This window comes from Neofelis nebulosa, chromosome 1 (assembly GCF_028018385.1).
Source record: "Neofelis nebulosa isolate mNeoNeb1 chromosome 1, mNeoNeb1.pri, whole genome shotgun sequence".
In the NCBI taxonomy this organism is placed as follows: Eukaryota; Metazoa; Chordata; class Mammalia; order Carnivora; family Felidae; genus Neofelis; species Neofelis nebulosa.
Genome location: NC_080782.1, coordinates 192,168,199 through 192,180,287, shown reverse-complemented (window position 1 = coordinate 192,180,287; position 12,089 = coordinate 192,168,199). Strand labels below are relative to the sequence as shown.

Here is a 12,089-nt window from a genome sequence, read left to right as displayed (position 1 = left end):
TGGAATCTTGGTTGAGTCACTTCATATGTATATCATGGATATATTTATAAATATCTCAAGATCAAGAGTCCTGCTTTTACTTATTTTATATTATAAAAAGGTTAGGGAATGATTAGTAACTGCACTGATAGCATTTAAGAGGTTAATTTATAGTTCTACACTGATACTGATGTACTAGAAAATTGACTTACATTATGATACTATTTTTTATGTGAAAAGAAACCGAACTCTTGACAGTTTTATTAAAGAAAATCCCGCAATAGTCAAGAATGATGAAAGGTAAGAATTTATGAGATCTTTACTGTCTTTCCCCCAGACTGGATGTTTACCTTGTACTTGGTTAGTTCTTAGATTTACCTTCCTAACACGATAATTATTTCTATTGTCTCGATTATCTGTTAAAGCCATCTCTCTGTGCCAGTCTGTGCACAGAATGGTATTCTAGCTTTCCAAGTCAATCTTGGCAAATACATGCTGAAGCCTCTCTGATGTAGAACACTTGAAGTCTGTATGATGAAAAGGGCTGGCAGTAAGAATTTCACAGATACAGAATCCTTATTAGCAATCTATTATTATAATGTAATTGTACAAGTATTATTACAGGTAATTTTTTTTTCACATGGAGAACAGATGAAATGGGAAAACAGTCAGTTCTCTGCGAATGGTTATATGAGCTGTATAGGAAAAGATGTGATTTCCGGTATTTAAAAAATGAAATTGGGAAGGGTCCATGAAAGTGGTGGAAAATAAGAAAATTAGGATGAGCATCTCAAGTAAATCATTTCCGGGATGGTAAAGAGAAGAAAAGAGATGTGATTTATAATGTGGGATAACTAATAGGAACTGGCTTTTTGATGCAGGAATGACTGAGCTCACTGACCGGGAGAATCCATCCTTCCTTATTTTTCCTTCTTCCCGCCCTTCCTCCCTGCCTTCTTTCTTACACTGAAAGAAACTAAAATGTCAATAGTCTTATCACGGTGAAATCAGAGACAGATGAAAATAGCAAAGGAAAACACCTGGACAATTGGGGGGATTTAGAGGAATTAACTTTGATATCCCTTAATAGCTTTAAGCGATTTGCATGGAAAAGGTTTATTATTGTTTGTAGTCAATTTATATAAAGCACTGGAGACATCATAGAGTTATTTCTACTTTTCCAAGGGTACATGAGACCTGGGAACTTTTTACTAAAAATGACATGTCTAAATCTTCAAAGGGTTTAGATTTATTTATTTATTTATTTATTTCTCTTTTTTGTTTCTTAATTTTTTTTAGTGTTTATTTATTTTCGAGAGAGAGAGAGAGAGAGAGAGAGCGAGCGAGCAGGGAGGGGCAGATAGAGAGGGAAACAGAATCTGAAACAGGCTCCAAGCTCTGAGTTGTCAGCACAGAGCCCAATGCAGGGCTCGAACCCATAAACTGTGAGATCATGACCTGAGCAGAAGTCGGATGCTTAACAGACTGAGCCACCCAGGGCTCCCAAAGGGTTTAGATTTAAAATGTTGACTGTCTCATTTCCACCCCTGATTTGAATGATTTTCATGTTTAAAGAAAGCAATATATCAACAAATATATTAAAGTTAGCTTCCCACCAGTCACCCCTCAAAGGAAAAAGACAGCACAAACTGAGACCTGAAGGGAACTTTTGCTTTTAAAATGATTTAATGGTAAAGAAAATGTAGTGTACACACACACACACACACACACACACACTGGAATATTACTTAGCCATAAAAACAAATGAGATCTTGGCATTTGAGACAATGTGGATGGACCTAGAGGGAGTTATGCTAAGTAAAATAAGTCAGACAGAGAAAAATAAATACCATATTATTTTACTTATATGTGAAACCTAAAAAACAAACAAAGAAAAAGCAGAAATAGGCACATAAATACAGAGAATACATAAATACATAAATACATGAACTGATGGTTGCCAGAGGGGAGGGTGGTGGGGGGATGGACAAAATAGGTGAAGGAGAGTGGGAGATACAGGCTTCCAGTTATGGAATGAGTAAGTCATGAGGATGAAAGGTATGGTGTAGGGAATATGGTCAATGGTATTGTAATAGCATTGTACAATGACGGATGGCAGCTACACTTGTGGTGAGCATTGTATCATGTATAGAGTTGTCAAATCACTATGTTGTACACCTGCAACTATTGTAAACATTGTGTGTCAACTCTATTTCAATTAAAAACATTTAGTTTACTTTAAAAATAAAAAATAAAGAGCTTGCAAAAGAAGTTAAAAAAAATAAAGAGCTTGCAATCACTTGGCTTCAACCCACAGGTCAGGCTCTTTGACCATTAGGTCTTTTGAGAATATGAAGAATAAAATATTAGAGTAAAAAAAAAGACCTGCAGATAGCGTAGTCTAATTCCTTTACTTATAGTGAGGGAACTTGGTGCAGAAAAGTGAAATAACAGGGTTGCAATCTTGTTAAAATCAGAACTAGACTTTGAATCCAGATCTCTTCCTTATACTGAAACTGGGCGCTAGGGCTATGATATATAGTAATAAAAGTAACCTGAAAATTGTAACATTGCATAAATGATCAACACAACAACTCAGTTCTAAATGGCAGGAATGTTTATTGTTTTATTAAAAATTATTCCCTGTTAGAATGATTTAATCATAACTGAGTAATGACTAGGACCTTACTATTAGAAAAGTTACCATATTTCTTCAGCATTTTGCACGAGAAGAGCCACTTGCATTAAACAGTTCTAAAGACTTCTGAGGCTTTAGGTACTGATAACATCTTACTCCTATTGTAAGAAATCTTCTGTTGCCATAAGAGACTGAATTCCTCTCTCTCCTCTCTGTTGCTCTGCCTTCCTCCCTGCTCCAATGTTATGAAGAAACCAAGGCCTTGGAAGTCTTATTAAAGTTAATCAGAGGACTGAAAAAAATGAGAAAGGGTAAGTGCAGGTCCTACTTTGCTGGGGCTCTCTTTTTTCAAGTTAGCTTTTCATAGGTCATTTGGAGTGGGAGTGTTATGCTTTCCTCCGTCACAGATGAAGTGTTGTACTTTAAGCCAATCAGAGAGTAAGCAAAGGAATATGACGAATCTGTTTCCATAGGACCGCATGTTTGAGTTATACTGAACTAAGTACAGGAAATGTGCTACATAATCTCTTATTCTATACTTTCTTAAACAATTAAAACATGAGCCAAGTTTTGTATTTAAATTAAGAAATATAAAGGACAAAATTGCAAAGTGAGAGGTATGCTAGGAAGCTTTTCTAAACTGATTTAAACTAAGTGCTGCTGTGGGAGTTAATAAAGATCAGCTAAGGATAATTACATCCAAGTTTTTTAGGTCATTTGGCCTGGAAATATCTGATACGCTTTCTGGGACACTCATTTATACAGATATCAGAGAAAATTGAACATAACCTAAGTGACACAAAATTTTCATGTGTTTTTCTTCCCCCCAGAGACATATATATATGTCTATAGGAAGACATATATTCTTGATAATGTTATCAAGATCTCCAAATGATTATCCAAGTGAATTCCAGGACAGATAAGACTAGGAGAGGATGAGACCTGTTTTGATTTCTGAATCTTGGTTGATTTCCCCCAAATTTCGCTGTGTGATCTTCTCAGTGACACTGAAGGGGACACATCTTTGAGTTTTCCCTCTGTCTTCTGTGTCTGATCCCTACCACCCTGATTTTCACTTTGGAGGGTCTGCAATGGATTCTATCTAAATTTACATTTGGTCAATATAAAATCCCAGAGATTAACTTAATTATATTATTGATAGGCAGTTTTCATAATAAAATGAATTTAATACTTGTATAATAATTTTCTCCAAAAGTTTTCAATTAATCATCCAATAATATGGAATACTTAGTTATATGCAATACTGTGGGAATTCTTGGAAACTGATCTAAATTTTTTTTTAAAGAGGTAAAGACCTGGATAATGTTATCAAAGTGAATCCCAAAGGAAGGGAAAATGCCACTGGGTAAGAATTATTAGTGTCTTTAAGTTTGATTTCTGTAAGTGACAATCTTATGATAAAATGATTTTGCATTTTAGCTTCATAACCATATTTTATTAGCATGGAGTGAGACAGTAGCAGTGGGCCCCATGACCTTCCCTTCTTGTTCCTAATAAAATTACTTAATTTTTGAAGAACCGTCCTAATTTTTGATACTAAGTTGCCCTTTATCCCAGATTTTAGGGCTTTGATTTGGTTTATGGATGCATTACTGAATTGTTTCTTTGTATCCAAAGGAAGCATAGTCTTAACAACGTTTTCAAGGTAGATCTCCAAAATAGCAAAGCCAAAGTGGAGGCTTGACTAAAACCCTTGTGAATCAACTTCTCTAAGGATGATATGGTCTCTGAAGGCAATCCAGGGGAGGGACTGGCAGGTGTATCCACTGGAAATTCCACCACGGTTTCCCCTCTTCAGGGCTCTGTCAACATGGCAGCTGCACTGAGTCCCGTCACCTCTGCCATCCCTGTGCACTGTCATCCTTTTGGGTTCAAGTCATCCCCTTTTGATATTGTTCAATGTCAATGCTCTTCCGTGAGGGTCACATGTGTACCCCTGAGAAATGATTCATTCATTTTCCTACCATGTGACGTATTGTTTTTTTTTTTTTTCCTCTTTGTAACTCCTCATAACCTAATTATATTTTAAAAGGCTTGCATTGGGGAAATGGTTCAGTTTATAGGAAGACATATATTCTTCTCCTTATAACTTTAAAAATATTATTATTGATATTGTTCTCATTATTTAAAACCAGAATAAGAAATTATATCTGATTTGTTAAGTAGAAATCTATATCCTGTCTTGATCCAGTCTAGGACTTTATCTGACTTATATGACTTCTCCAATCATTGTTCACTTGACTAGTGTTTTATTTAATAACATGCATTAAAATTCATTTCTTTGTTCAAAGAAAACAAGACTTCAATGGATTTATTAAAGCAAATCCTGAAACAAATAAAAATATCAAGAGGTAAGACATGTAAAACTTCCTCCCCTTCCTTTGGCATTTATAAGCACGTTGGAATCCTGACTGCTTGTCAGGAGACTGCATTGAAATTCAAACCAAGCTCTCTTTTTCCCCAAACAAATCATATTAAGCAGTTTTATACAAGTGATAGTCAGAAGTGATCTTTTGCATTTAATTTATGGGTAAAGTTTACTATCTGGCAGATTTTGCAAAATTAAATGGGAATTTGACTTTATTGAGTTAAATGATTCCTTTCTGTGTGTGTGTATGTGTGTGTGTGTTTAAGTGTGTATGTGTGTGTATGTGTAAGTACTGCATGTGTGTGTATAAATGTATTTGTGTGTATATAAGTAGTGTGTATGTATAAGTGTGTGGGTATAAGAGTATGTGTACTCAAGGGGGTTCTCCAGAGAAACAGAAGCAATAGGATAAGGAATTGGCTCATGCTCTTATGGAAGCTGAAAAGTCCCAAGCTCTGTAGTTGGCAATCTGGATACCTAGAAGAGCCAGTGATTTATAGTTCCAGTCCAAACCCAAATGCCTAAGAATCAGGAGAGTTGATGGTTTAGCTTCCAATGCCAACAGATGTCTCAGGCCAGTCAGTCAGGCAGAAAAACTCCATTCTAACTCAGTCTTTCTGTTCCATTCTAATCCTCAACTGATTGGGTCATGGCCCCTATGTTAGGGAGGACCATTTGCTTTACTCAGTCTACAGATTCAAATGTTTATCTCATCCCCGAACACCCTCACAGACATACCCAGAATAATGTTTGATCCAATATGTAGGCTTTCTGTGGCCCAGCCAACTTAACATATGAAATTAACCATCAAAATGTGTGTGTGTGTATAGTATAACTACATGTAAATATATGTATATGGTATGTGTGGATATAGGTAGATGTGTTTATGTGCAAATAATGTGTGCACATATATAGTGTTTTTCTGTGTAGCATGTATATATCTATGTAGTGTAGTGTATAAAAATGAAGAGCTTAACAAAGTGTACTTTGTTCTCCTAAGGCTGTCTGGGTTATTTCAGCTCAGGTCATGATCTCACACAGTTCCATGAGTTTGAGCTCTGAGTCGGGCTCTCTCTCCTTCTCTCTCCCTGTCCCTCCCCCTCTCACACACTCTCTCTAAATATAAATAAATAAACTTAAAAAAGAGTTTTCCTACCCATTAACTTTCAAGTAAATCTGGAAAGCTTATATTCTCCTGCTTTTTATTTTTTAAAAAGCAGATGGAATATATTTGAAACTGAGCTTGTTGGTACGTTGCTGAAACCAGTGCACCAAATAATTCCATGTGGTTTCCTTTGAACTTCTTTCCATTCAGTTAACTCAGTACATGATATTATTAGTTGATTCTAAAATGTGTCACTGATGTCTGCAGGCCCAGTTAGCAGTGCAAGGACTCAGCTATAGTTGAAAAGCTGGTGTGCTATTCTCAGCAACATGACATGGTCCAGCAACCCAGGGAGTTCGAGATTTGTATTTGCACCCAGAAGACTGAGAAGAAAGCATTGATTTCTTTGGCTACATGGGGGTTCAGGGAAGTAACTCAAGGTAGTGAATGTGAGCAGGGAATCCTAAAGACCTGGGTTCAAATTCTGGCTTGGTCATTTGCTAGTTCTCATGCTTCAGTTTACTCATCCACAAAATAGGGATCATAACATTATCCTGCCTGGCCCATAGTAGCTGCAAGAAATTGTGAGCAAAGATAAAGATTCAGGTGAATTATGTTTTCTTAATGATTCAGATACTGTTCAAATATTTAATTTACTTTGATTTTCCAAGAAAAATCCATGACTTCCATGCTAATTTTTATTTAAAAGAGTATTTCAAATAGTCACCTCTTGTTTTTCATATGTTGGTGTGTGACTATGTGCATGCCTATATGTGTCTACAGGCAAATAAATGTTTTATGTGTGTGTGCTTGTGTTTGCATGAATGTGCATATATGTACAATTGCACCTTTGTATGTACACCAGTCCACATGCATATGAGTATGTGCACGTTTTTGCAAACGCACCTGTGTGTGATTGCATAACAATGCACGTATGCTGTGTATACATGGATACCTGTATATCTATGCTTTTGTATGTATATGAGTACATATGTACATGGATGTGTATGTGTGTGCACCCATGTGCAATGCTTGGGAGTATGCACAGTGTGTGTTTGTGCTTGCTGAGAGCTTTTAGGGACAGTAGTTGTCTTTTTCTTTTACTACGCATAATTAAGTTCTGTAGATCTTTTATTTTCTTAACGTAAAAAAATCTTTTAATGTTTATTTATTTTTGAGAGACAGAGACAGAGTGTGAGTGGGGGAGGGGCAGAGAGAGAGGGAGACACAGAATCTGAAACAGGCTCCAGGCTCTGAGCTGTCAGCACAAAGCCTGATGCAGAGCTCAAACTCACGAACCGTGAGATCATGACCTGAACTGAAGTCAGACGCTCAACTGACTGAGCCACCAAGGCGCCCCTAACTTTTTTTTGTTTATTTGTTTTTGAGAGAGAGAGAGAGAGAGAGAGAGAGAGAGAAAGAGAGAAAGAGAGAGTGCTCAAGCAGGGGAGGGACAGAGAGAGAGGGAGACAGAGAATCCCAAGGCAGGCTCCAGGCTCTGAGCTGTCAGCACAGAGCCAGACACGGGGTTCGAACTCATGAACCACGAGATCATGACCTGAGCTGAAGTTGGACACTTAACTGACTGAACCACCCAGGCACCACTGTATATCTGTTAAAAGTAAAGCCAAATCCTGCTCCCTCTCTTATTTAAAAAAGTACAATATTTGTCCATTTCAGGTAGAATACAATTCGAACCCTTAGCAATTGTCTTTCACTTGTTCAATAAAGTCCAGCCAAACTGATCTTTTTTGTATTCCTGGCTCATTCCTGCTTTAAGACTTCTGCATATGCTATTCCCATTTTGGGACTGCTCTACCCTCATATTGTCACTTTCTCAAAGAAGTCATTTCTGACCACCAAATGTAATTGTGACCACCCCCTCCTCCAACCCCAGTTGTGTTCTGTGCCAGAACACAGGCACCAGGCGCTCTCTAATTTTCTTCAGAGCATGTATTGTTATTTAGAATTGTGACATTCATTTATATGTTTGATTGTATATTGCCTGCCTCTTCCTGAGTTAGAATGGAAGCTTCATGAGGGCTAAGCCTACGTCTGTATTATTCACAGGTGTCCATAACTATTTGTGGATTGAGGGGATGAGTAAATACTGAGGATGCGTACACTATGGGGCATTGATTCACACAGTTTAGCTCAAAATATTATTTTAAATTACTGCATTAATTAGAACACTCTTCTTTATTGATTTTATTTACTTTGAGATTTAAATAAACCCTCATTGATATATGTTTTATTTAATATGTTTAAAGAGATCAAGTTCTTGGCAATATAATCAAAGCTATCTCCAAAATCAACACAAGTATTACAAGGGAGCGGTTGTAATGCTTACTGTTGTGTTATTTCTTTGAGTACTCAAATGTGAAAATAGAATCCTGGAATATTTTTTCTCTGACTCTGGAATTTAAATCTCACATACTTCATTTAGGCAAAAATCAACAAGAGGTAAAAAAAAAAAAAAAACCACATCAACAAGGGGGTGTTCTGGGGTAGAATAGTTGGTTCTTTCAGGTTGTTTCATTTTGCATGAAAAAAAGTCCACACATTTTTTTTGTTGCTGCTTTTAGCCTGGGTATATACATTCTCAGATATCTGGATAAAAGTAAAATCTTAAGTCAACATCTAGTTGCTTCAAAATACCTGTATCTGTGATGTTGTATAGATGTAACCTCAGAGACTTTGTGATACAATCTTAGTAGGGCCACAGAGCATGGAGAAACAGGGTATAAAAGTACCTTCTTTTTTTTTTTTTTTAAATTTTTTTTTCAACGTTTTTTATTTATTTTTGGGACAGAGAGAGACAGAGCATGAACGGGGGAGGGGCAGAGAGAGAGGGAGACACAGAATCGGAAACAGGCTCCAGGCTCCCAGCCATCAGCCCAGAGCCTGACGCGGGGCTCGAACTCACGGACTGCGAGATCGTGACCTGGCTGAAGTCGGACGCTTAACCGACTGCGCCACCCAGGCGCCCCTAAAAGTACCTTCTTTAGAGGATCCTGGGTGGCTCAGTTTGTTAAACTCCCAACACTTGATTTTGACTCAAGTCATGATCTCACAGTTCGTAGGATTGAGCCCCACATCGGGCTCTGCGCTGACAGCATGGACCCTGGTTGGGATTCTCTCCCTCTCTCTACCCTTCCTGTGCATATTCCCTCTTTCTCTCTCTCTCTCTTGAAATAAATAAATAAACATTTTTAAAAAGCACCTTCTGCGGATGTCCTTTACCCATGTGACATCCTCTGTAGGTCACAGGGCTATTGGCTTGTGCTGCGTATGTGGAAAACAGAAACAATAAGAAAAGCAAAATTCCATTAAGATTAGAAACAGAATGTTAAAAGATAACAACAAAATACTGACACGTTTTTAATGACTACATTGGGTTTTTTATTATAGTAAATATATCTTACATTTCAGAACTCTATAGATTTTAATCTTCCTATTGTTTGTTGCCAATGCAACTACTCAAAATTCGTAGTTTTAACACATAGTTATAAATGCCAGATAGATACCAGGTTCTATATCACGGACTTTAACAAACTGGTATATTAATCTTCATCCAGTCTTGTGAATAGAAAACCTACTAATAAATGTCAATTTTTCAAAATATGGATTCTTCAAGGTTAATTTTAAATTCCCACAGCATATTTGAAGTTGATATTAAGAGGATGTGCCTTCTGGAATGTTCCATGAGATGCATATATGTACTATTAGAAAATGTTTAGCGCACCTGGCAAAGGTTAGGAGCATGACATTAAACGAATCACAATAGAGACAGAGTTCCAGTGCAGTATTTGTGACTGGCCTAAAGTGGCCAAGATTAAAATATTGTCTCACTGAATCTCCGAGATGTATAAATACCTACATAATCAACTTTAACATTATTCCATTCTTTGGCATGATCTCAGTAAATGTTAATAAAGTTTCTGAGTTTTAATAAATAGTTTTCATCATTTGGTGTTAATCTATCACTAACCTCACCATTTCTTCAATGTTTTAAAGGGGCCAGAGCCTTGACAATCTCATCAACGTGACCCCTGAAGTAAACAGAAGTAATGCAGGGTGAAGATTATGTCTTATCTTTCTTCCTTCCCTGACTGCATCAATTTGTGGCCCTCATCAGAGAAGCTATGTGGAAAAATCTTTGCATTGGAATCAGCAAGTCTGAAATCCATTACTTCCCAGCTGGGTGCCTTTGAGCAAGTCCCTTGAACACTCTGAGCTGAGGCTTCTTTAATCATAAAATGAGGGTCATGTCTGTTCTACCTTTGTCATTTGATTGTTGAAGGATCAAATGACATAATGGATATAAAATCCCTTTAAAGCAAGAAAGCACCAAAAATGGAAATTATTACCAAAACATAGTTAAGTAACAGCTACAGTGTTGGATTAAATACTTAGGAGGTGTGTGAAAGTTTTTGCAAATCATTATATTGTTCCTGATTGATTTTTTAAAAACTCAATATTGCCCTGATATTATGGTTTTATTTTGAGGGTAAATAAGAATCTGAGCCAGTATATCAATGATCTATATGGAAGTCAAAATTGTACTTTTTAAAATTAAGGACATAGACTGGTATTGATTTCTCTTAAAACTTAATAGAAAAATTCATCTTGAGCATATATATCTTTTAAATAAATACTTAGTTGATTTAATTCCATTTTTACTTATCATTTTTTTTGTTTAAGTTCCAAAGATCTTGATAACCTCATCAAAGTGGTTCCAAGAACAGGAGAAAGTGTGCAAGGGTAAGTTTTAATATGCTTCTTTTTTTTTTTTTTTTTTTTTTTGGTTTCACACATATCAATGCTTGAAAAGATAATTAAATTAATATTTTAAGAGACTGACACTGAGGTCAATGATAGTTTAAGAATGTGACCTCCCGGGGAACCTGGGTGGCTCAGTTGGTTAAGCGTCGGGCTTCGGCTCAGGTCATGATCTTACGGTCCGTGAGTTCGAGCCTTGCGTCGGGCTCTGTGCTGACAGCTCAGAGCCTGGAGCCTGCTTCGGATTCTGTGTCTCCCTCTCTCTCTGACCCTCCCCCCGTTCATGCTCTGTCTCTCTCTGTCTCAAAAATAAATAAACATTAAAAAAAAAAAAGAATGTGACCTCCCTGACCTCATGTCTAAAATGGTTAACTAGAGAATAGGTGAACTAGAAGATAAAATTATGGAAAAAGAAGAAGCTGAGAAAAAGAGAGATAAAAAATCCAGGAGTATGAGGGGGAAATTAGAGAACTAAATGATGCACTAAAGAGAAATAATCTACGCAAAATTGGTATTCCAGAGGAGGAAGAGAGAGGGAAAGGTGCTGAAGGTGTACTTGAAGAAATAATAGCTGAGAACTTCCCTGAACTGGGGAAGGAAAAAGGCATTGAAATCCAAGAGGCACAGAGAACTCCCTTCAGACGTAACTTGAATCGATCTTCTGCACGACATACCATAGTGAAACTGGCAAAATACAAGGATAAAGAGAAAATTCTGAAAGCAGCTAGGGATAAACATGCTCTAACATATAAAGGGAGACTGATAAGACTCGTGACGGATCTCTCTACTGAAACTTGGCAGGCCAGAAAGGAATGGCAGGAAATCTTCAATGTGTTGAACAGAAAAAAATATGCAGCCGAGAATCCTTTATCCAGCAAATCTGTCATTTAGAATAGAAGGAGAGATAAAGGTCTTCCCAAACAAACAAAAACTGAAGGAATTCATCACCAGTAAACCAGCCCTACAAGAGATCCTAAGGGGGATTCTGTGAGACAAAGTACCAGAGACATCGCTACAAGCATGAAACCTACAGACATCACAATGACTCTAAACCCATATCTTTCTATAATAACACTGAATGTAAATGGACTAAATGCACCAACCAAAAGACATAGGGTATCAGAATGGATAAAAAAAACAAGACCCATCTATTTGCTGTCTACAAGAGACTCATTTTAGACCTGAGGACACCTTCA

At 37.0% G+C, this 12,089-nt stretch overlaps 1 protein-coding gene across 15 annotated transcripts in view; it reads left to right on the top strand.

The window, feature by feature from the left end:
* SCEL (sciellin) overlaps nt 1-12,089 on the top strand; it is a 319,097-nt gene that overhangs the window by 267,103 nt on the left and 39,905 nt on the right. For 13 of the 15 annotated variants that reach the window (XM_058682414.1, XM_058682406.1, XM_058682392.1 and 10 more), the window contains 6 exons: nt 220-279; nt 2,869-2,928; nt 3,924-3,983; nt 4,930-4,989; nt 10,129-10,188; nt 10,816-10,875. In XM_058682414.1, coding sequence (XP_058538397.1) covers nt 220-279; nt 2,869-2,928; nt 3,924-3,983; nt 4,930-4,989; nt 10,129-10,188; nt 10,816-10,875 — 360 coding nt within the window. The remainder of the gene's footprint in view (nt 1-219; nt 280-2,868; nt 2,929-3,923; nt 3,984-4,929; nt 4,990-10,128; nt 10,189-10,815; nt 10,876-12,089) is intronic. The other 2 variants (XM_058682466.1, XM_058682429.1) reach the window with 1 other exon arrangement.